We start from the raw sequence: 26,161 nt of genomic DNA, 5'->3' as shown, positions 1-26,161 counted from the left end.
AGAAATATACACAAACCATTGCCTATATGTAGCATAAAGTAACCCATTATTTACTGGTGAAGTGTTTATATTAATTAGCTAATTAGCTAATTAGCTAAATGTTTTAAACATTCAACAATGATTTCACAAATGATCTCCCTTGTAAAAATATATAAAACCCATAGAAACCAGTAAAACAGGGTTCGGTTCAAGAGTGTACTGGCACTTAATTACCTGTCTGAGGAGCATTAAGGACAAAGTATACATGTATATCAGTACCAGCCACTTGAAGTATTCTGTAACGGACCTATGCAGAGGAGGGAGTGCCTCCTCTTCAACCTCTTTTGTCAACTGACACAGTCCTATTGACTTAACATCTTCCCAGTGATTTGCAGAGCGGCTATACACAGGTCAGCTACAGATGACCACCTATGTGATAAGCCTCACTAATGAAATGCTAATCTCTCATTAGATGGACTGGTGAGGGGATTATACACTGCTTACATGTACCGCCTATATACATGTACCGTAATATTCCTAATGATTCACATAAATGAAAAAAGGTTACTTCTTAAAAAAAAAATCACTACAACACCACAAGAGTTTCTAAAACTTCAATGATGCGGATGCAATGCAACACTTTCAGAGAAAGCCATAAAGCAAAAGTTTGCCAAACAATTATATGTGAATATCACGATGCTTAGAATGTGTCACACACACAGACCAAAAAAAAAAAAAAAAATAAAAATTACTGTTATATATGCTTTGAGTTAAGTAAACATTTGCATCTTATTCACTACTAGGAATAACATACCTGTGCAATTATATAGAATTGTGGAGTTTTCATGACTAATACATACTCAACTATAGAGAATTCAGTATCACAACATGACTTTAAATGTGCTCTTCAAACATCTGAAAGATACAGAAGCATGACACCACACAAGATTCTAATCCAGGCTTTATGCATATATACAAGTACATGTAAACACAAGCACATGTACCAATCTAGGTTTTAAAATGAGTTCCACTTTACAGTGGTTGAGTTTTATGTGCTACAGACAAAAACTCTTTAACCTTTTCTCTGCACTCTGGACATTAATAAATTAAAACAGTTCCTCTAGTACTATGTTTTAATGCTCCTATTTCGCGAAGTGGTCTGGAGATTTATGGCCTTGGAAATAAATGCAAGTGAACTCTCGCATAGTTTTGTCAAGAAATCAATAAAAAGCACACCCACACAGTAGTTAAATAAAATGACGAAGAAAGGATATAAACATAAGCCTGCAATAGAGTTCATGTTATTATTATAATAAAACAACTAAAATAATACTTCTTACACAATAGTTTCTAAGTCAAACGGAATAATTCATGAAATCAACACCCACTGCATTTTCATTTTCAGAAATCCCTCACTACTACACTGATATTATGATGATTAATGCTTTTACATAAAATTAAAAGCAGTAGTAAATCAATGTTATGTGTAGTCTTTATGGTTGCATTCTGTTGTGTGGACAATCAATACAAGTATGAAAACTTACAAAGACATTTCACTGTGTATAAAGTCTGTATTGGTTCAATATATTAAACTGTAATTTTTGACTTTGTTGCATTATTCAAGGTATAGTGTAGATAATGAAGAATATATATGTCTTAGAATCCAACTCAGAAAGGAGATCATCTGCTCAGCTGCCGGTAACAGTCGTTCACTACCAAGTTAACATTTCAAAACAACTGCCTATTGCAGACCAACATTTCACACATTGTGGGTCTTTTCATTCAAATGATCAAGTCTTCCAAATACAATACTGATGAAATTTTTTTTACTATCTTCTGCAAAAGCCAGTCATCAAGAACCATGGGTTAAAGTGTTTTTAGACAATCGATTCTCCAGAGAGAAATGCAGAGACAACACTTAAATTTCCTCCAGTTAACTGCAACAATGGTACAAGAATGTACACACTACACATACATTGGCAAAGCAGTGGCACGTTAAAAAATGCTAAAATCTGGTTGCTGAAAAATAAGAAACAAATGTTACAGGCTTACGTGAAAACATGAAAGGACAAATACTCTAACTAGGCGTATAGTAAGCCCAGATAACAGGATAAAAATACAAATGTAGCCTAAAACAGAAACTTCTTGCTGTAAATAGTACGTACACTGATTTTTTTTGTTCACTTGTTTTGTAACACAGGTGAGGCAAATGTGTAAACTGTGTGCTTGGTAGCACATTCAGAACCATTCACAGGCAGTTCCAATATGGTTTCCCAAGATTTATTCATTTACAACACGGAAACTCTTCATGAAAGTTACAACGATTAAGTATTGCATATGATGAACACATATGAACAACATATTTTTGTTTGTTAAAAGTTATTAACCAATAAAATTGGCTGGTAGGCTGTAACTGGTGTGGTAACAGGTGCAAAGTTGATGTGGATGTAATATGAAAACAGGATATAGAAGATGCCACCTGCTTTTTGAACGTGACATTCTTGTATTGTCACACATAACAGTGTTACATGAAAAACAAGGTGACAAAGTCTGTTTGTTTTCTTACCTTGATGGCTGAAGGCTTAATTGTTTCCAGGTAGAGTACAGTCTTCTGAGCCACAGCAGCATTAATGTCCTCTAGAGAACCAATCAGTAGGCAGAAGGCGTGGGCCAGAGTGGTCTGTATCACCTGGTTACAGCGGATCATGTCACTGTCCAGGTGTCGCGCCAACACAGTCACCTTCTCAACTACAAGAGGAGAATATAAGACAATGTTCAAGTGAATGAAGAGCAACATTAAGAACCCTTATCAGGTTACACGTTTCAAAACCAAAATATGTGATTCTCTAGTAAGACCAAATCTAACATATCATTCGTGATTCAGCAATGCACCATTAAATCCTGTAACTCAGGTGTTTCTAAATGGGACTGAAATAAAAAAATATATGACTTTTTCATTAATTTTTTTTATGACAGTCCATGACTGGGACAATTCACAACAAGAACATTTATTCACGAGTATTCTGGCTTTTTCATGACTATCGCTACACTGAATTTATCATTTCATTGGCACTTTACATTAAAGGGAGGAGAACTTTGGGACTGGGTTATGGTTGTGTTAAGGGTAAAACTAGCAAATGCAAAATTTAAACATGAGACTTCTGCTTTGGATTAACAAGTAATTTCCAAGGTAAATATCTGAGAACTACTATAAAAATATGATGATTTGGAGAGCAAGTGATAATAAGATAAAGTAAAGCAGAATAATACTTGAAAGTATATTAAATGTTTTATTTATTTTTTAAAAATAAGCTATTTGTAAGCAATAAATTTTACTGCAGGGAGGGAAAACTTCTACAGGCAAGCAATATAAACTTGGACACTCCCAAGAGAGTTGTTCCCCCTTACCACAGGCAAATCTCTGCCTCCAGTCGTCACTGCTATACTCCTCCTCTACGACTTGCCAGAAGACGTCAGCTCCAGTGGGCAAAGTCATGCAGTGTAGCAGCAGAGGTACGGCCACAAAAGACAGGTGTGAATGGTCAGACTGTAACAACTTCCACAACCTGCCACAAACAAAGTTAAGTGTTCAAAATAACTGCACTTTTCTTCAGTAATGTTGGTTTATCTATATGCTTGGAGGATTTACATTCTGCTTAACAATTTTTCTGTCATATGATGATGATTGTCGGTTCATAAAACTTAGATCAATAATTATATGCTTACGTTACATGCTTTAGCAGAAAAATAAATCCGACATCAAAGATACAAACATTGATTCTTCTTAAAACCAGTTAAATGTACATACAGAAAAATTGTACCTCGTACAAATTTTCAACTTTCAGCACTGGAAATAATGAATGAAGCCTATCACAGAAGTTAGCACATATCTAACAACCACTGTACATTAAGTTTAAATCACTTTCAACATAAAACGTAATTTCCTGGTCAGAGGTGTTCATAATGGCTAAATAGCTTTCAGAAAGTACTGAACATCTAGGGACATCTAATTTGGTCTTGAAATCTCTTCTGTCTTGCAAATACAAAATTTCTTAACTGTTGCTGCATTTGTCTATATGATGCCTATCTTCTTTTTTTAATAAGTTGACAAATCTGACAATTTCTGTTATCATGAAAAGAACTCTAATATCTCTGGTGCTTGTTCATGTTTTCCTGAGTATAATGTAACACTTTTACATTTTAACATTTTCATGGGTAAACACACACTTAGGTCCTTTTATCTGACATTACGTAAGTAAATGCTACACAATCAGTTAACTGTAATGTCATGGACTTACTCTGGCACCAGTGTTTTAGACATGCTGTACTTGAGGTAAGTCTCATACTGACTGACAGTGTAGTTCAGACATTCTCCATGTAAACACAGAAACTTAAGAGAGTATAACAGACTGAAGATAGCATCTGAGTCCTCCAACTCGTGAAGCTCCTGAAAAAAAAAACAACAAAAAACGGTGAAATATGATGAATTACATTTCTTACTGTGGGTTTTTATTTCATAAAAACTTAATTATTACATCCATTAATTAGGCGACATCAATTTTATTTTGTGCTTTACGGGCAAGCTGACACAAGAAAGATCAAAAAATATAATGAAAATAAAACTGAAAACCATTGCCTGATCTTGATTTTTCTTTTGATTAATGCTTTCTGATCATGTAAATATGTCTTCAAGGGTAAAAATTGCCAAGACATTTTCCACAAATTAGATGATTTTCAGATTGTATTTTTATTTTCATACTCCTCCAACATTGCAAAAAAGAATTGCATCAGTTAAAATTGGGGTGGCCAAAAATGAATTCTGGTTTACCCACCTTTAGCAAAGCATCAAAGAGCTGTAGATGGACAGGCATTTCCTTCACTCTGAAATCTGGCTCTACTTCCTCATCATCGTCTTTTAGTTCTGGGGAAGAATTCCCATCTGCTGAAAATGAATGGTACTGCTTAATATACAACAGCTGATGTTTTAACACAATGTGTGGCAACATATCTGTAAGGTAATCCCAGGCAGAGACAACTAGTCTACTGGAGTAAAAAGTATATAACATGTTTAGATGATCAGTTCACTACATAGAGCTATTTGACAGTTTATATTTAAGGAAAGCCACAGAAAAAAAAGGACATAAAGTAGCAAGTGATTACCCTGATTGTTTTTCTTTTTGTGAGACTTCTGTTTTTGCATCTCGTCCATTTTGGGCAGCTCCTTGGTGGGAATTTTGACCGGGTCCCTGGGTAGAATTCTGCCAAAGAGTTCTGACGCCAGTTTGTGCCAAAGGACGATGTTCTGACAGAACAGACAGTTGACAGAGTTCTGTTCCTCCTGACAGGTGTGGGTGCCATCCCATGTTCTGCTCAACATGGATGATACCAGCTGCATGATATCCTTGGTTGTCTCATTAAATATCCCCAGGTGCTCAGGGGAATCCTGCAGCTCCATCTGTAACATGGGATGGGATCAATTTTGCAGAATACATCTGTGTTATTTGTGTTCAAAATTACTTATTTATAAGTACTTAAAGAATATAAGCAAATAAAACTTTTTCCGTTCGGATGATTTGAGTTTGTTCAAGTGGTTTTGATACGTTTTTTGTGTTAAAGAAAAAATAACACGCTGCAAAGTTTCCACATTACTCCACTTTATATACAGGCTCACCTTCACAGCTACTTAATTACTTAAACAATAATTAATTAAAAAAAAACCCCACAATTTACTTTAATAATTTAATACCACAGGGATATAGAAAGACAAAATACAACCTGTCGATCACATCAATAACATTTAGCCCAACACATATGTAACACAAAATGATGCTCGACGCTGAACACAACCTAAACAAAGCTATGTTGCTGCCTTGTAGTCAACATTATACACATGCATTGCTTGTCTCCCTTTGTTTTCTAGAACAATGTAACATTTTTAAGCTGCTAAACTAAAAACATTTGTCTTATATTCATCTTTACGTAAATTCATGATTCAGTACCTTAAGAACACTGTTTGCAAGTTTAGAATAATGTTTCTGGTGTGCCTATCAGCTCATACCACCAAGCTTTTTATTTCTTTTACAAACTGACCTGTTTCAGAATGAGGTCAAGCATGAGGATGTAGCAGGGTAAGTTGAGTTCTGTCTCTCTGTCAAACATGTCAGCCTGGTCGCACATGCCGTGGGTGTGCTCAGGGCTCAGGGGAGGCACATAATCCTCAATGGGGGAGGAGGGGGACAGCAGGGAGTGGTGGGCCAAGGGGCGCCCCATCGACTCTGCTATCACCTCTGCACTCGTTAGTGAGTTCACACCGGACTTGAACACGCCAAACAAGATGTGCATGGGGATAATGATGTCAACGTCTGACAGGATCTGAAATGTACAAACATAGCAGTGTGGGATAATGATGTCAACATCTGACAGGATCTGAAATGTACATACATAGCAGTGTGAGATAATGATGTCAACGTCTGACAGGATCTAAAATGTACAAACATAGCAGTGTGGGATAATGATGTCAACGTCTGACAGGATCTGAAATATACAAACATAGCAGTGTGGGATAATGATGTCAACGTCTGACAGGATCTGAAATGTACAAACATAGCAGTGTGGGATAATGATGTCAACATCTGACAGGATCTGAAATGTACAAACATAGCAGTGTGGGATAATAATGTCAACGTCTGACAGGATCTGAAATGTACAAACATAGCAGTGTGGGATAATGATGTCAACGTCTGACAGGATCTGAAATGTACAAACATAGCAGTGTGGGATAATGATGTCAACGTCTGACAGGATCTGAAATGTACAAACATAGCAGTGTGGGATAATGATGTCAACGTCTGACAGGATCTTAAATGTACAAACATAGCAGTGTGGGATAATGATGTCAACGTCTGACAGGATCTGAAATGTACAAACATAGCAGTGTGGGATAATGATGTCAACCTCTGACAGGATCTGAAATGTACAAACATAGCAGTGTGGGATAATGATGTCAACGTCTGACAGGATCTGAAATGTACAAACATAGCAGTGTGGAATAATGATGTCAACGTCTGACACGATCTTAAATGTACAAACATAGCAGTGTGGGATAATGATGTCAACGTCTGGCAGGATCTGAAATGTACAAACATAGCAGTGTGGGATAATGATGTCAATGCCTGACAGGATCTGAAATGTACAAACATAGCAGTGTGAGATTTAGGTTTACTGGGAAGTAACAGGACAACACATAATGTCATCAACCATTTTCCATACATAACGAATTTGTGCTGATAGTCTAATCAGTATCTTCTATATGATTTTATTGGTCAACCCACTTTTCCTAATTTCCTCCCACTATAATGACGGCTGCAATTGTACAAGTGATATATTCAGGACAACGGCATAAAACTTCAACACGCAGGTTTCATGCAAAGAGAAAACCAGAACCCTGGGTAAACCACCACACAGTTATGTGACAAATCTCCAGTGTTGTGTTAAAACTGCAAGCAGATAGCCATGAGAATGAACAAGTAAAACTTACTGTGATCATTCTACATGAGGATCATAATTATCTTCTCAATGTTAGCAAGCTTCCCGCTGTACAGCCAATACTATAACAGAAACTGCAACTACATAACAAACATACACGCATTTCTTTGTATATTTTCTAGCAACTGACCTCATTAAGAGGTTTATAAGCCAGACAATGACACTTTGCACATTAAAGACTTAAGTGGAATGATGGTCAGACTACGGCCTTTGTTTCGGAGTGTCAGTTTACCTGGAGCCACTGTAAGGCTTGCTCCTGGACATATGCCCCCTGATCCACAAAGCGCTCAGACGCAAAGTGGTACATCTTCTCCAGTGTGAAGGGCAGAGGACACATGTCAATGTCAAATGCCTTACTGTGAAGAGAAAGAAAATCTTCCTTATTAGAACATCAAAAACTTATAACTTGGTTTAGATATACAAATCAGACAAATCAAATCCATCAAAGCCAAATTTTTGTTTCAGCTTTCTATCTTTGGTTCAGTTTTGCATCCACCAGACCACACGCCATACTCATAAAGCTGTTTAACTAACAGTCTGCTTCATACTATCAGAAGTCAGGCTACAGGAAAATTTACTCCACTCCACAAAGTCAAGGTAATAACTGAACTTTTCTTGATGAATCAAGATTACTTAAATACTGTACTTCAACACAAACAGATTTATACGTTTCTTACCAGAGAAGAACCTTAAGTTCGCCCATGTCCCCACTGGGGACCTCTGTGCGGACAGCCTCCAGCCAATAGGGCATCACATAGTCCCAGATCTGTACAAACACACACACAAAACTCCCCTCAGTCACAGACAATGGATCCACATATATGGTCAGCATATAAAACGTTATTTTCTCTTATTCACCCCACCCCCTCCATTAAACCGAATCTCGCAGCATGTGCTAATGACTCAAAATCACTGACATCCCACTAAATTCAAATTGATCATACTAAAGCGACATTTACTCTACAAAAATTGGCAAAAATTGAACAAACTTGTTCTTACGCTATTCTCTAGAGAATATTCTGCTTCAGCTAGATTAGCGCAGCGCATATGTTAGAGTTAGCTCCCTTTATATTCAAGGATTGTTACTTACCTCAAATGTGATGATATCATATGGAACCAGACAAAACAAACGATTCAGTCCCTCTTTGATTTGACAGGTTCTGTTGGCAAGGGTATCCCTGTTTAGGAAAAGGCAATGAAGGCACATCAACAGATAATCACAACCAAATACAAAGAATTCACTAGTTGAATAAAATGGTAGAACAGAATTCAATTGTCATGATTTAAGGATATTAATGTATATGTATCATGTACATTCATCAATTAAAAGCCATTAATTAATAACAGAAGCATTCTGTTCCCTTCCAATCAGAGCCATTAAATAATGTCTCACAACAGAACAAAAACAGTAATAATTGTGTTGCAAATGGACTACAACGTCTGAAAATGCGGGAGGTATGTATGAAGTTTCAGCTAATTATACTGAACCATTTAGAAAAATTTTTAGACAAGCAGACTGAAAATCTAGGTGTAAACCTGTAGTTCCATCCTGTACCTGTAAAGAACTGATAAAAGTATAACTATTGTAAATTTACTTGACAGTATTACGCCATACTAACTTCAAATCAGCTGCTTTACACAGCTTTGTTCTTATTTTGTGTTATTAGCAAGATCAGGGTTTCAGATCGGATCACAGAACAACAGAAACGACAAAAGCATCATGCCTTGGTTGTGCCTTACCAGTATCCTCCCACCCGGGCGTACTCCACTGGGTGAGGAAGGAGGCAGGAAACTATCACTTCAAAGTGAGTCTTGTTCACTCTCTGCAGCCACTTGTACACGTACTGAAACAAGTTGAAAACATTTACTTTGTGCTCCTTCTGTGAAACAAGTATATAACAGTCAGACTGAAGTCATAGTATTGTAGACCTTTCCAAATAAGCATTGTAGAGCTTCTCTTTGACAATTTGTACACTAAAAATTTTATTTTCCACCCAACCAGCATTTAACACACAGGTTTGTATACTTCAAACAGCATATACATAAAGCTCCTTCAATGGGATCAGAAAGAGTCAAATGCAACATCCTTTCATAACATTAAGCAAATAACTTTTCATTATATTAGAACAAAAAGGTGTCAGAAGAGGCACTGGTATTCTATATACCACTGGAAAGAATGGTTAAAAACAAGGAAATGTAGAAATAAAGTACATGTGGTATTACATCCAAAGGACTGCAGTTATGCACTACCTAGAACATGTTAGAAACTAAGCTTCTGTGGCCATACCTCAGGTTTCAGCTTCTCCAATGCATTTCCTACATTATCTGCAAACACACAAAGAGAAAATAAGTATTTGACATTAACAAATCGTCATGGACATATATGTTTGTATAAGGCCGATGCTTGGGATGCTGCTGTAATTCTGTAATTTGTTGACTGTGTTGAAAGAAAACATAAACTTTGTCCACCCCCTTTCCCCTTTTGCATACGACAGAAGACCCTAAAGGCTGTGACAACTGGCATAAAAGGGAGACAAATTGATTAATTTTATTTATTTATTTGATTGGTGTTTTACGCCGTACTCAAGAATATTTCACCAGCATTATGGTGGGTGGAAACCGGGCAGAGCCCGGGGGAAACCCACGGCCATCCGCAGATTGCTGGCAGACCTTCCTATGCACGGCTGGAGAGGAAGCCAGCATGAGCTGGACTTGAACTCACATCGACTGCATTGGTGAGAGACTCCTGGGTCATTGCGCTGTGCTAGCACGCTAACCAACTGAGCCGCGGAGGCCCCTAATTGATTAATGACACAAGCAGAACTAAAATATATGTAAACATATATACACAAAAACAGAATGGAAGAAAAACAAAATGGCTGCAGTGTTACCATATTTTGCATTTATGGACAGATACACAGGTTGTTGTTTGATCCTTTCTACAAATTAGGCCAGTTTTTGTACTTTAAACTTCAGAGTAAGCCAACTTTGAATTTAACCATGGCACAAACACAACACAGAAGGCGAGATATTCTATCAACGGAAATTCAAAAGGATATTCCATGTGCAGGTCACGATTTCCTGAAATACAATTACAAATTTCAAGACTGAAACCTAGGCCATCACCAATACTATCTATTCTGTTTGTATCTTCTAAAATAACACTCACCGTCAGGCAAATAGGCTGTGGAATCAAACCACTGGAATAACATTCCCAAAAGACGACCAAGAACTTCCTGAAAGCAAATGTTAAGACACAGTAATATTAATGAAGTTGGAATGCATGCATTACAACAGTACTAGATGTTAACACAAAGAGAACAAACTACTTCACAGAGCTAAGACTATACTGTTCCGGCCGTAAGTGGGAAGGTCTGCCTGCAACCTGCGGATGGTCGTGGGTTTCGCCTGGGCTCTGCCCGGTTTCCTCCCACCATGATGCTGGCCGCCGTCGTATAAGTGAAATATTCTTGAGTACGGCGTAAAGTACCAATCAAATCAAATAAGACTACACTGTGGTTTAAAATATTACACATTGCTGTACAACTTTTGGCCAGGAATAAATTTGCAAATTATAATTAAGAAATATTGGACTTTTCAAATGTATCTATGGAGAAAACATATACTACAAAGTGTAGTTCCATTTTCAAAAATTCAACTGTTTATACAACTTTAACATTTTTGCTTTTCTTGCACAAAGCCAGCACAGTCTCTTGACAAGGGGCATAACTCTATCCCTTACTATTGGGATGTCCTCTCTGGTGTTGCAGAGCTCCACCATGAGCCAGATCCCATATCGACTCAGCAGTTTCCTCTCCTCTGCCTCCTCCGCCTCAAAGAAGTCCTCATCATCCATCACCCGCTGACGATGTTCCTCACCCATTTCCACCATACGCTTTGATTCTATAGGCTGAGCCTCCTTCAACAAGCTGTCAATGAGACATTTACAAAATGATTACTGAATTTGACTTACAAATATGAAATTCAGATTAGGTCTTAGCAATTGTATATAATCTGGGTAAGCTACATGCAGATACTACCAAATGGTAACAGATTAACATTTTGAAAATTCCACATTCTTAAACTCAATGTCACCTAACAATGGCATCCAGCAGGTACCGCTGCATGTCAGAGGGGCAATCCCAGATGTCAGGAATGCTGTCATGAAAGATATGGGTCATGCCATGATCGGTGGAGTGACGAGAAAAGTGACAGATTCGGCAGTAACGGATAGGGTGATTCCCATTGTAACTGGCACACTCAATTGAGAAGCAGGTGCAGACCGCCGTGTGATCCGTGGCAGAGCAGTTCTGTACAAAAGATCACAAAAGGATTAGATAGAACAAACATAAACCCATAAATACCACTCTATTATCAAATTCACATTACATAAACCTGAAAGTATTATTACCTAGGTCAATTTACATTGACATCACATGCTGACATGCCTGTAAGTCTGCATAACAAGACATTTTTAAAGATAGACAATATATTTCTGAAGGGAAAGAAACTGGGAAAGCTTAATACCACCACAAAGATGACCACAGTTAATAGGAGTTCTTTTCCAGCTTCTGCTATCTCTATGGTCCCCGCTATTGCTGATGACAATAATTCAGACTAACTGTTATATTTATCGTCCAATGTCATGATGTCCCCACACAGCTTTATAAGTTAGATACATTTACAGGAGTAGTCCAGCCCTGAACAACATGTGCATATAGCTGCAATATTTAGGCATTTATGTGTACCCATCCTGTTCTGTAATAGTCAAGTGAGGAAATGTACTGCAGAATGGTGTGCTTGTTCTCACAGAGGTATCAGATTTGTGACATGGGCATTTAATGTGCTCACCTTGTTCTCAAAGACAGGTGAGATGTGACACATGGGCAGGGTAATATACTCACCTTGTTCTCACAGAGGTATCAGAGGTGTGACATGAACATTTGATGTACTCACCTTGTTCTCACAGAGGTATCAGATGTGTGACATGGGGCATTTGACATACTCACCTTGTTCTCACAGAGGTATCAGATATGTGACATGGGCATTTGATGCGCTCACCTTGTTCTCAAAGACAGGTGAGATGTGACACATGGGGGGGGGGGGTAATATACTCACCCTGTTCTCAGAGGTATCAGAGGTGTGACGTGGGCAACTGACGTACTCACCTTGTTCTCACAGAAGAATCAGATATGTGACATGGGCGTTTGATGTGCTCACCTTGTTCTCAAAGACAGGTTAGATGTGACACATGTGCAGGGTGATATACTCATCTTTTTCTCAGAGGTATCAGAGGTGTGACATAGGCATTTGATGCGCTCACCTTGTTCTCACAGGGGGATGAGGTATGAGACATGGGTGGGGTGATGTGCTCACCTTGTTGTTACAGACAGGTGAGATGTGTGACATTGGAAGTCTGGCATGATCACCATGTTCTAACAGAGGTATCTGATGTGTGACATGGGCATTTGATGCCCACAGAAGGATGAGATGTGAGACATGGGCAGGGTGATGTCCTCACCTTGTTCTCACAGAGGTATCAGGGGTTGAAATGGGCATTTGATGTAATCACCTTGTTCTCACAGAAGGATGAGATATGAGACATAGGAAGGGTGATGTGCTCACCTTGTTCTTACAGACAGGTAAGATGTGTGACATGGGAAGTTTGGCATGCTCACCTTCTTCTCACAGAGGGGTCAGATGTGAGATATGGACAGAGTGATGTGCTCACCTTGTTTTTACAACAAGAGGGGTGAGATGTAAGACTTGCAGGGTGATGTGCTCTTACATATGAGACATAGGAAGGGTGATGTGCTCACCTTGTTCTTACAGACAGGTAAGATGAGTGACATGGAAAGCTTGGCCTGCTCACCTTGTTCTCGCAGACTTGTAAGATGTGAGACATGGGCAGTTTGATGTACTCACCCTGTTCTCAGTCAGGTGAGATGTGAGACATGAGCAGTGTGATGTGAACTGTGATGTGCTCAGCTTGTTTTCATAGAGGAGTGAGATGTGTGACATGGGCAGTGTGATGTGGACTGATGTACTTACCTGGTTCTCACAGAGAGGTGAGATGTGTGACATGGGCAGTGTGATGTGGACTGATGTGCTCACCTTGTCCTCACAGAGAGATGAAATGGGTGACACTTGCTGTGTGGTGTGGACTGTGATGTTCTCAGCTTGTTCTCACAGAGGGGTGAGATGTGCGACATGGGCAGTGTGATGTGGGCTGATGTGCTTACCTGGTTCTCACAGAGAGGTGAGATGTGTGACATGGGCAGTGTGATGTGGACTGATGTGCTTACCTTGTTCTCACAGAGAGGTGAGATGTGTGACATGGGCAGTGTGATGTGGACTGATGTGCTTACCTTGTTCTCACAGAGAGGTGAGATGTGTGACATGGGCAGTGTGATGTGGACTGATGTGCTTACCTTGTTCTCACACAGAGGTGAGATGTGTGACATGGGCAGTGTGATGTGGACTGATGTGCTCACCTTGTTCTCACAGAGAGGTGAGATGTGTGACATGGGCAGTGTGATGTGGACTGATGTGCTCACCTTGTTCTCACACAGAGGTGAGATGTGTGACATGGGCAGTGTGATGTGGACTGATGTGCTTACCTTGTTCTCACACAGAGGTGAGATGTGTGACATGGGCAGTGTGATGTGGACTGATGTGCTCACCTTGTTCTCACAGAGAGGTGAGATGTGTGACATGGGCAGTGTGATGTGGACTGATGTGCTTACCTTGTTCTCACACAGAGGTGAGATGTGTGACATGGGCAGTGTGATGTCCACCATATACTCAGCGTGATCCCTCTTCAGGACATCCACACAGTCACTACAGATGTACAGGGGAGGAGGTTTGTCTCCAGACTGTATGGCTAGGGCAGGGTTCAGGCACATCTACCAGCATAGACAGAGAGAGAGATAAACTGTCATTGTGACCAGCTCCAAAACAAGCACTCGATCATACAGGTTTAGCTTCCACAGCACAATCTAGCAAACAATGTATTGGCCAGATATAATGAAACTAAAAAGGAATTCTAGAATTTAACTACTGCTTGTTTTTCTGTTAACAGCACATTTATTTGCATGATTATGTTTTGATAGGAAAATAGAAGTGGGTATTTCATGATTTATGTGTCTTTTTGTTTGCCTTCACAGGTTGTTGACAGACCTTCCCATTATTTACCCAATAAACAACATTCATGTTCACCAGATTTGTTAGAACAAAAGGTATCAAATATAATGATAGTCATGTTACATATTCAGCAATAGATTATTTGATTTAACTGTATTACTTTACCTTTACAGCTTGACAGTTCCTTGCATTCAAACACTTTTCTCTTTGGCACAACACAGGGGTCCACGCTGAAAGCGGATTGATGGCTTGTTATTAAAATGTGCAAACATTCCAAAGTTCAATTCAATCATGAAACAGGTGGTTTAATTTTGTTCGCATATACGTCAGCTACATTAAGATGCATTCCACACAGGTACAAACCAGTTGTTTAGAAAATGTTAACTATACTTCAAATAAGTCAAATGAAATACATGTAGGTCAAAATTGCTACCAAGACCACATAAAACTACAGAGACAACAATATATGGGTAAACTGAAATTTGTCATCAAAATGGACAGGGCTTTGTAAGTACATGTATCTGTTAACCATTTCATTAGGTAAAGACATCTGCTCATCTTCAATAAAACAAAAGGTCATATAACATAAATACTACATTGATCTAGAGCTAGCCTCACTACGAAAACGTAACACTACAAGAAAGCAGAAGCATGCTTTGCTTTGCACCGCATAAAGCTGTGTTTTCAGTATTTTTATGTATTAATCTAAGTATTTATATATAATCCAGAAACACATGTACAGTATAGTGCATTCAGACCAACAGCTACAAAGCCTGACACAAATGTTTACATTTGGGTGTGTTAAATGGAACGTATTTTCGTTAAATTTAGTGCAAAAATTGCAGATTAAGAGAATTATCTAAGAAATACTAGAGATATCAAACATTCACAACAGATTCCTTTAGGCCATCCTTAAAACATTCTTTGTTTTGTGGAACTTAACCATATCAGGAAAAAATTAGTGTATGTCTGTGAGGAATCTCCTTTTTTTCTTAATTTGGCTAATGGAAATGATACTCATTTTAAAAATTAACACTGAGAGAAAAACAGATAGACAAAATTCCACCTTAAACCCTTTACAAATTACAGCATAGGGCATTTTTAAAGCGTTTTGGTTATCAGGGAAAGATATTTTTATTGATGGCCTAATAACCAAATATTGCCAGATGTCCAAGTATTCTAGGGTGCATTCCATTCGTTGATCCGACCCCCACTGGTGGCAGATTCGATCCGACCCCCACTGGTGGCAGATTCGATCCGACCCCCACTGGTGGCAGATTCGATCCGACCCCCACTGGTGGCAGATTCGATCTGACCCCCACTGGTGGCGGATTCAGTGGCCACTGGAGGACACAGTGTGACGTCACAGTGTTACACATCTCTGAAAGTCACGTCAAGTTGGGTGAGTGAAGACGCTATGATACACGCCACCAACTCCAACGGAGTCAGACGCTGTGGCGTTGCTGGTCTCCTCCAGTAGAACGAAACCACCTCCTCCAGTGGCCATGGGAGAGCGAATGGAACAGACCCTTAGATTTAAGAAAGATTGTAGTAACTTTCATTCATTAGACGAGACAGTGCAATCATAATAAAATCTGATTACACCAAGAATGACCCAACTCTGCAATGTCCATAACTGGGACAAATTTATCCCTTCATTCACCAATATAGGCAAGGTTCAGTAATTACAAAAAACTAAAAAACATGTATGGACACAGCCAATGTGGGGAAAAATTTTTACCCCAAAACATTTTGGAAATGAAAAAAAGAAAGAAAAAAAACAAAGAAGCCAAAACATGAAAATTTCAATCACAGTTGTATGCTGAAATTTGAAAAAAACAGAATCACAGTTGTATGCTGCAATTCTAAAAAAAAAAACAGAATTTATAATATTCACTGTTATCAGCTATTAACTGTTATTAGTATGCTTTGTAGAAACACTGAATGTATTGAATGGCTATCAAGATGTCACTGATGTCCTACATGTAGAAAAAGTACATGAAGGTACTATATCATGGAAAAAGCCTGGGTAATGCCAATACATTGCATCTACATAGGTCACAGTAATGAGGAAGTCAATGTACAAAATATCAGAGTTGAATTAAACTGATGTATTACTGCACAGTGCTAATTCTACCTACATATGCTCATTATGTATTTCATTTACTAGCAACACATCTACTCTAGAGAACTATACAGATATGCCATGTGAGTACTTTTATGAAAACAAAGTCATATACATCATGAAATGGAAAAAAAGAGTTATCTCCCTGAACATCTGTAAGGACCTTCCCCTCTTCACTTTCCTCATCTCCTGATTTAGCAATTTAGTACCAGATCCAGCTTGAGTATAATCAGTTAAAGAGATGTGAAGTTTGTTATCTGAATTCTGAACTACTAAATGTACTACAAGTGTTAATTGTACCAAGTTTGCAAAATCATCATGATCATCATATCAAAACTCAAATTGTGTAGGCCTACCTGGATTATGTCTAGTGGTAGCAATAGAGATTATCACAGCACTAAAATTACTGTGCAACAACTGCTGACAACACGTGTTTATGTTACAATCTGGAGAAAACCTTGAATACAACAGGAGTCTGACACAGCTCCACTCTTTTTCTTTCGCTACAAATCATATTAGAAGACGAGTTTATGTCTGGTGATGTTTTCTGTTAAAGGACCAGCCAGGTGTTAGTAAAAGATCTTAAGTTCAAATAGCCATTAAAGAGATGAAGTCTTCATCACTCCAACCACGACTACCATAAAATCAATATGTACATAAGCGCTATAATTTTGATAAATATGACCACAATTTTAAAATCTGTACATATATGTATCTTCATTAGATGCTGAGTTTATGCTCTAATACATGTGTAGATGGTCCATTAGCCATTTTCGCCCATGTTTTAAACTGTTGTTATCATTTAAACATTCACAAGTGCAACCAGAGATCTTCAAGCTAAAACTGACAGGTGTTTCTAATGCTTGAATTCGGAGTGTCAACAACAACTAAACAGGTATGTCTTTCTAACTTACACTCCACACATAACATGTAACGTAGGTCATAGAAAAACAACAGTAGCTATGCATCTACATATTTAAACCGACAGGTGCTTCCTCTATAGAGGTTAAGTCTACGTGCCCATACACATATATAGCTGGTGATCTTTATCTTACCAGGGAATGTAAATCCTATTATCACAGACCAACAAGCCGCACACAAGTAACAACAGTGAAGTAAAAAAAAAATAAAGAAATGGAGAAATCAAATGTTACATGCAAGAAGAAAAATATTACAATGTACCAAAGATATTGCATAAATGTACGTGATAATTTATGATTTGCTTTGGATGCAATTTCATACATGAAAGTCAAAAACTGTTCAGAGTTCTGCAAATTATGTATCTTCTGTAAGTTTAGGACATCTTACTGAAAAGACGTGTTTTCTGACAATCTTATTTTAAATTTTAAATACAAGCTAATGTTGTTAATAAATACTATCACTCAATAGGGTCAGCATCTACAATGAATTTCACATGACATGTATTAAATAAAATTATGTCCAAATATATGAGTCAGTACCAGATTCCTTGAACTGATTACAGAACCAAACATTTAGCGACAACTTCAAAATTAAAATCAAATCTAAACTGGAGCTACATATAATCTACACAATATGAATTTAAATTTAATTAATTATTTCACTTCTGAATATCGACTTATTAAAGACCTTATTACTTATACAGTGGCAGTTAGTTTCATGGGTGGAGGAAACTTGATTGCCTGGGTAAACCACAGACCACAGGCAAGTCGCTGACAAACTTCTTCACATGAAGACAAGCGGTCTTCAACTAATGGCCATAGGAGCCCACTTATTGTTATAAAAGACCCAAAAGAAATGAGAGTTGGATAAATCTACAAATTCCCTGCTTAAGGAAAGATTAAAACAAACTTCGTTACTGAAAGGCACCCACTCGTAACCCCTAGACCTCAGCATAGTTCCTGTGAATTTCAAATAACACATTATACTCGCACATAAGGTTCATCTAAGACCACATGTTTTTTATCAAGGTTGATAACCATCATAGAGGCTAACACAATCTGGCACTATATATACTTAATTTTCCACATGAAAACATACACCTTAAGCCAATCTGAAGTTTGTGTACTTGCTTTCACTTTTACTTCATTTTCTTTAAACATGACATATACATGTGAGTGGAGAGAACTCACCCAGGTATTTGTAGTGTAGCCCTCTCCTGTCAGAGAGCAGTGGGTTCAGCTGCGGCCAGTAGTAAAACAGCAGGTGGACGGCTGGAGCCTTGGCTGCTGGCGGGCCATACGCAATCACACTTAATATGTCCTGCACATAGTATAAGTTGAAAATTCTTAACATCAGTGTAAAACATATACAACTTAATTATAGGTCACTGACCTTAAGAATATCTTAAGAATCTGGAAGTCAACATCAGCTGTAATTCAATCACTTCAGAGTAGTGAGAAAATAGTTCCTTTTGATCTTTAGACGTTTTCAGCACTACAGGAAAACACAATAACACATTCGTAATGTTATCAAAATCTGTGCCAAGCTTTATCCAATCATAGTTCATGAAGTCAAACAACTGGTCTACTGCATCCTTAGAATGGAACACCTACCAGAACACCACCTACCATATCTACCAGTTTATCCATGATCTAGGTCAGCCCATGTTTTTTAAATGTAACATTATTATAAGCTTTAATAAAGATACTGTTTCAAATTTCATTTGCTATCATAACCTAATGTCTATGAATACAAACTAATTTAAAAAAAAATGTTTCAAGTGGTCATCCTTTCTTGGACAATTTTGGAATTGGATGTGTCCAGGGTCCACTATCAACACCTTACCTTACAGAGAGATTTCTTCATGCTCATCAGTGTCTCCACAATTTGTGTATGGAAGGCTGTGAACATAAAGAATAGTGAAGGACACAAAATATTACCAACAATGATTATATACCTGGTTCAACTCCACAAAATTTATGAATTACTATGAAGGTTTTTCATTTATTTGTCTGTTAAATTTACAGAAGAAACCAAGGTCACTTTAACAAAAACATCCATGTGGAATTTTTCTCCAAAACAAGTTCATGAGCATTTGAACAAAGATCAGGTGTGTTTTGCAGGGGAAATATGTTTACAGAAACTTTAGAGAAAGTGGCCCCAGAGAGATTTTGTTTACAAAATATTTCCTGTGCATGTTAAAATGTGTGTTTATATTGTGTGTACGCATAGGAAAAAAGATAAGCTACTACAGATGGCCAGTCACAAAATTACACGTCTGAAGCAAAAGGCTTTTCAGAATTATAACAGAAAAATCTAGTATTTGCAATAGTTTTGTTACTTAATGCAATTTTGGTAACATGTTTTAATGACAGGGCATGAATAGAGATCATCCACCATTGTTATGTACATGTATGTGTTTATTTATTGGACTGGTGTTTTAAATCGTACTCAAGAATATTTCACTTATACAATGGTGGCCAGTACTATTGTTATATATGTAACGCTGACAGAAATAGCCCTGGTTACAATACCTCCATTGTCTGTGTGCTGGAAGACCAAAGTCATGATAGCTGCAGCAGACTCGCTGGCGTAGGACGGCTCAGCACACCCGTCAAAACCTACAGTACATACCGTAAGACACACCAGTTAAAATGCATGGAGCCACATAACAAATAATTACTCAATAGTAAGGCCATTATTTACTGGGGGATAACTGAACCATATCAGATAAACACAGTCAATGATCAGGGAAATATTTCTTTTTTTTTTTACATCACTCACTATTATTAAGGAAGTGGCTTGTACAAAACATGTTTCAAAACTGACCACTGAAATAACTCTCTATACATCTAAAAGATGTAAATGTCAAACTCACTAAAACTATTACACAATGATCAGGAAATAGGCTGAGGCAATACAATATTTGATGATGTGTATGCAGGATTAGCCCTATTGTCATGTTTTATTTAAAAAAAAAATAGTACTCATGTGTGAATAAGGTTTTTTTTAGTAGAAAAAGTAAGAATATTGGAAAATAAATGCATCTACTGTAATTATTCAGCTTTTTCGTACTGTTTGTAAGGTGTTTATTCAGGCATATTCTGAGGGCATTTTTCTCAGTTTACTAATAAAATCATACTTTTTATGAAGCCTTGAAACTGGCCAATCCAACCAATGTTGTTATGTCTCCAAATTAAAAATGTACTTTAAATGCACAGAACGTTGCTCTTTTTTATGCAAAAAGGTTGAGGAATTTGTGTGTTCTGTAAACTTACCCAGTGTCATAGGAAGAAGGTTACTACAGAGTAGTTCAATGGTGTCTTTGTGCAGAGACTTTGGGAAGATGGCCAGAGTAGCAGCCACTGTGTAAGGCAGAGAATCCAGCAGATCATACTCCAGGAAAGGTACCAGACAGCCCAGCACATTGAGGACTGCTTCTCCAAGCGCTGAAATGTACAGGAAATTTTACATCTGCAATTAAAGTTGATACAAGAACGGGCAAGAAAGGCTACAGAAGTTGAACACATGTACAGTAAATCATCTATAGTTTCATGTGATTTTTCCGTGACTTATCACCCTTCAGTATGGATTTCGAACAGAAAAGTGATTAGTTGGAGAAAAACCATATGTGATTCACTGTTAATCACATAAAACTCCCCTTACTGACATGAGGTGTACACCTTATTGTGAGGTATAGATGAGGTGTACACTCCATCTAAGTTATCTGAGCTGTACTGTACCTCAGGTACACACTACACATATGCCAATACCTTAGATATACCTAAGAAACCTAGGGCAGTTTTGAATACGAGATAATGTACCTCATACACTCCTCTGCAACTCTGAACAAAATCAACACGTAAAAGATGTACCTCAGAAACTTTGAAAGTTGAAAAAAATATTAATGAAGGTTGTTACCCTTATAAGGTGTACTGGAGGTTCCTGATCACTTAATTATATTCAAAAACTCTCAAATTTTCTAAGGTGTGCCTGAGGCAAATACACGACTTTTCAATAACATATAGCAGCTTGTATCTTCTTAACAGAAATTATACCACTTTATATTTCGCAATAATCAAAATATTTGTAATATGCATAGTAAATTAGTTGGAAATGGTCATGGCATGATGCCACAATATTGGCAATTTTTTCACTGTTATGTAAATATAACTGCTAGTTCAAGGGAATGTTTGGTTTCATGAATATAATATTTCATTTCTCCTGCCATTCTGTGGAAAAATCATACGCATTTTCAAATGCAGTCTATCTGACAAGTAGTTGTTATCATATATATATATACACATTCATTCAATGTACTTATAGAATTTATACTGACCCTAAAGCTACTGCTTAGAGAGTTAAGTTAATTCTTCATTTTGCTGTCATTTAAAAAAAAAAACCAAAAACAGGTTAATTAAATCCTCTACAACTTATTAATGAATAAAAAATATACAAACCCAGTTGTCCAAACTGCAAAAGAGGAACTACATCGATAATTCCTAACACTGCCTTGTACAGTCCACAATAGTTCAGGTTGGGGAAGATGGACAATCTGACACTGTCTCTCTGTCGCGGGCCAAAACTCTCAGCCGGGATGTTTGGGACATCCTTCAACACACTTATAGCAAACAGTTCTGATTAGTGACATGAAAGCTCTACACATCTCAGTTGTCACTCATCTCACTTCTGTCCTGATGAAATCAAACTACAAGATGCTAATAATAACTGAATGACTAACTCTTTTGTCAGTTTTCTTTTCTCAAGGCAGCTTGATATATGACACAAAACAGCAATTTTCATATAATTCATAGGGCTGGTATCACAAACTGTTTAAAACAGAGTTTTGCACACAAAAGCTATATCGATATTACCTGCAGGATGATGCTTACCTGGAACTAATTGCGGAGTGAGGTAAAACTTATACAGTTATATAGCTATACAGTTGCGTGAGTTACGGAGAATACTAGCCCCAAATTTGTCATATTAACAATTAGTAACATTTACCACTGTTCACATGGGCTCTAAATCTTCCCTAGCATGACATGGCATCAACCATTAATGGGCACCTCTTTAAGAAACTAACGTGTTGTGAGACTTGCAGTCCCAAAAGGGATCATGGTAATCATGTCTCGTCAAGAAAAATCATCACATTTTTCAAGCCTATACCATAGCATGTAGTGAGTTTTCAAGACTGTGCACGCAGTAGGGTACACCTTAAACATGTCCTTCTTTTCAATTTGTGTTATTGCCATAGACTACTTTTGGCTAGACCAACATAAGATTAGGTTAGTTAAGATTTAGGAACATGCTGATGACATTGATTTATGCTAGGGAAGACTTAATGCTCGTACGAACAGCTGTAAATGTTCCTTACCGTCAATCCGACACATTTGGGGGCTCTTTCTCTCCATAACTCTGGGAACTGCGTTGCTCGATGAGAGTTACCCTACTCCACAACTAACCTGTCCTTGACGCACCCATCATGCACTGCACCATATTAAGTAGCTGACAACTTCAACTACATGAAAAACCAATAAGCTATTGGAGACCAATGGAATTCGTTTACTTCTGGTTTGAAGATTTCCTATGTTATTTACATTGTCAAGTTTGTCAGGCACCACTTAATTTATACTTGATATGATTTATGCCAGATGACAAAATTTCCTTGTCAGGCTGCTTATTTGCGAGCTTGGAATTTCTACTGCTGGTTGCAGATCGAGTCTAGTAACCAATAACAATACTCAGTCAATGATGACTCGGGTCAGTTCTCACCTGAGAAGAGTCTGTGAGAAGTATTTGAGGGTGTTGGCAATATCCACACCTGTTGGCTGAGGAGACAGGTTGTTGATGATACGGTAATGGTAGTCCTTCAAGTTCCGGATCTTGGATGTGACTGTGAGGATTAGAAATAGCAAACACATGATGAGCTTTGTTGGGGGTGATTAGCCATTCATTTGTTTTAGTTAGAATGCAATGCAACATATAATGGGGGAGTTATAAAGTCCATTTTAATGCCACTGTTTGATGTTGACTCCCCACTCAGATATTCACTGTGAAAAGCTGATTCTTTCTTGAATGGACGTTAAGCATTGAACAGTTACATGAACTTCCCAACTGCCGTAGTTACGGAGTGGTGTAACTCACTGCCGTAGTTACGGAGTGGTGTAACTCACTGCCGTAGTTACGGAGTGGTGTAACTCACTGCCGTAGTTACGGAGTGGTGTAACTCACTGCCGTAGTTACGGAGTGGTGTAACTCACCATGCTGTTGCGAGAGTTACTCAGGGAAGCAGTCACAAATTTGTTGGATTGGTGGTTAAGAACATTTACTGCTATTCACACCCACATTACAACTTCCCAACAAAATGTTCCTACAAATTAACCAGCCTGTTCTTAAGTTGGCCTAACCAAACATAGTCCACGGCAATAATACAGATTGACAAGAAAGGCCATTTTCAGTGTGTACACTACTGTGGCCACCATCTTGATCTGTTTACAAGTGTTAGTTACATGATTAATATTTCATGAACAAACGTGATTGCCATGGACCCTTTTGGTTCGGTGAGTCTCACAACAGGAGTCCACAGTTGACATCGATTTATGCTAGGGAAGTTTTAATACGTGTGTGAACAGCGGGAAATGTTTCTTACTTACCATCAAAACGACACACCTGCGGCTGTTTCCCTCCGTAACTCTCTCAACTGCATTGCTAAATGAGAGTAACCCCACAGCTACAGTTGCAGATAACAGTTCCCATTTCTTTTTTTTTTTTTAACAATATAAAATAATCTGGCTGCATACATTGTATTTTGACACAGGTGACATATGTAGTCATTCATTGAGGCAGAATACCTTAACGCTGTGTTCGGAGATTTCACTTTCAGTCAATACCATAAAAATATTAAACCTGACTGCAGGAATCAAAACAAAAACAAAACAAAACAAAACAAAACAAAACAAAAATAAAAATAAAAAATAAAAACGATATGGAGTAACAACATTTTTAATTAGCTCATTGTGAATGCTGCACACGCATTATGTTAATCGTCATATGATTTTTTTTTTTTTTGTACCAGTATATCTCTACAATGGGATTATACTGTCAAACGTTACACTGACAGCTTACTGGTATAATTATAGCAGTTCAATGTTTGAGCTGAAGAACTAAATGGAGATGTACAGTATGACAAGATAAAATGCAAGTAAGGAATACGTGTATGTGAGAGAAACTCAGCTACCTGCGGATGGTCGTGGGTTTCCCCAGGGTCTGCCCAGTTTCCACCTACCATAATGCTGACTGCCGTCGTATAAGTGAAATATTCTTGAGTACGGCGTAAAACACCAATCAAATAAATAAATAAATGTGAGAGAAACAAGTGTTTGCTTTTTCTTAACATATCAAAAGACTAGAATTCTCAGCATATTATTTTACCATTTGCACAAACTAGAATTTCCTACTTTTCTGCAAAATTTGCGTTGAATGCCATAGGTTTCAACAGCCACACAAATTACTTGTAACACTGAAATACCCACATGTTGCCGCTCTTGTCGCCATTTTGTCAATGAATGGCTGCTGATGCTGGAATCAAATCAAACTACGCCAAGATAATTCTCAAACCATTACAGGTTGTTTCCCTAACACGTAGGCACTAGATCTTCACTAGAAAGTAGACTGCAATGCACTTGCATCTTGCAGCCTTAACCTATACACATTTTCGCAATTTCTTTCATTCATAATTTAACCAGACTTCTTCATCTTCTGTGCAGCATCATAACGAAGGACTGGTCTATCTCATCTGTGATGACAGAAGGGGAGACAGCTGATATGTAAGAAAAAAAAAACAAAACAAAACATTCGACAATAAACTTTTTAGGTTCTAAGTTTATGCTGTGTTTTTATTATTCGTACAGGAATTATAACATAGCCAATCTGACACAGTTATCATGCGAAACTCTTAACATTTCTTATGATTCTTTCTACCCACATTTACAGCTCTATTAGTTTCACCGAAAACAAGGTTTTACTAAAAAGTAAAACTTGTGCGATAGACGACTTGAATTTGAAGAAACTGTATGAGCTTCAGAAAAAAAGACCTTGATATGATGCAAAATATACTTAATTGTATTAACATAAATATACATTATTTTAGGTGTACAAAAAAGATCAATCTACAACATAAAGGTATGCCCACAGCTTCCATTTTCGAAATATTATTGCGATCTTTTAGTGATAATCTACCTTGTTCCCATGACATTTACACTAGTCTCGCAAACAATAAAGCTGTATTAAGTCGCGTAGTGGATAGAAAACAGCCAGGCGGTTCTGTTGTTTTCTTTTTGTTAGCAAAAGGGAAACCTCTGAATTACAGTAAATAATTAGTATTAAGCTAGATGTGAAAAGGATTTTAGTCACTGTGGTCATAGCTAAACGACATTGCTTACAAAT

At 37.7% G+C, this 26,161-nt stretch overlaps 1 protein-coding gene across 4 annotated transcripts in view; it reads right to left on the bottom strand.

Annotated features, from left to right (window-relative positions):
• The window catches only part of LOC135468008 (protein unc-79 homolog), a 117,243-nt gene extending 91,772 nt beyond the window's left edge, over positions 1 to 25,471 (bottom strand). For 3 of the 4 annotated variants that reach the window (XM_064746003.1, XM_064746005.1, XM_064746006.1), the window contains exons 1-23: positions 25,249 to 25,471; positions 23,489 to 23,609; positions 22,174 to 22,334; positions 20,992 to 21,162; positions 20,248 to 20,334; positions 19,559 to 19,614; positions 18,904 to 19,033; positions 14,833 to 14,897; positions 14,271 to 14,429; positions 11,620 to 11,834; positions 11,267 to 11,453; positions 10,694 to 10,760; positions 9,812 to 9,849; positions 9,265 to 9,368; positions 8,615 to 8,702; positions 8,202 to 8,290; positions 7,757 to 7,880; positions 6,070 to 6,351; positions 5,140 to 5,434; positions 4,812 to 4,921; positions 4,278 to 4,426; positions 3,388 to 3,545; positions 2,546 to 2,727 (exon numbers count right to left, since the gene is read on the bottom strand). In XM_064746003.1, the coding sequence (XP_064602073.1) occupies positions 2,546 to 2,727; positions 3,388 to 3,545; positions 4,278 to 4,426; positions 4,812 to 4,921; positions 5,140 to 5,434; positions 6,070 to 6,351; positions 7,757 to 7,880; positions 8,202 to 8,290; positions 8,615 to 8,702; positions 9,265 to 9,368; positions 9,812 to 9,849; positions 10,694 to 10,760; positions 11,267 to 11,453; positions 11,620 to 11,834; positions 14,271 to 14,429; positions 14,833 to 14,897; positions 18,904 to 19,033; positions 19,559 to 19,614; positions 20,248 to 20,334; positions 20,992 to 21,162; positions 22,174 to 22,334; positions 23,489 to 23,609; positions 25,249 to 25,270 (3,060 nt within the window). In that variant the 5' untranslated portion in view covers positions 25,271 to 25,471. The remainder of the gene's footprint in view (positions 1 to 2,545; positions 2,728 to 3,387; positions 3,546 to 4,277; positions 4,427 to 4,811; positions 4,922 to 5,139; positions 5,435 to 6,069; positions 6,352 to 7,756; positions 7,881 to 8,201; positions 8,291 to 8,614; positions 8,703 to 9,264; positions 9,369 to 9,811; positions 9,850 to 10,693; positions 10,761 to 11,266; positions 11,454 to 11,619; positions 11,835 to 14,270; positions 14,430 to 14,832; positions 14,898 to 18,903; positions 19,034 to 19,558; positions 19,615 to 20,247; positions 20,335 to 20,991; positions 21,163 to 22,173; positions 22,335 to 23,488; positions 23,610 to 25,248) is intronic. The other variant, XM_064746004.1, reaches the window with a different exon arrangement.
• Positions 25,472 to 26,161: the final 690 nt, after the last annotated feature.

The sequence above is a fragment of the Liolophura sinensis genome, chromosome 6, assembly GCF_032854445.1.
Source record: "Liolophura sinensis isolate JHLJ2023 chromosome 6, CUHK_Ljap_v2, whole genome shotgun sequence".
NCBI classification, from domain to species: domain Eukaryota; kingdom Metazoa; phylum Mollusca; class Polyplacophora; order Chitonida; family Chitonidae; genus Liolophura; species Liolophura sinensis.
This window is presented reverse-complemented; position numbering and strand designations above follow the sequence as displayed.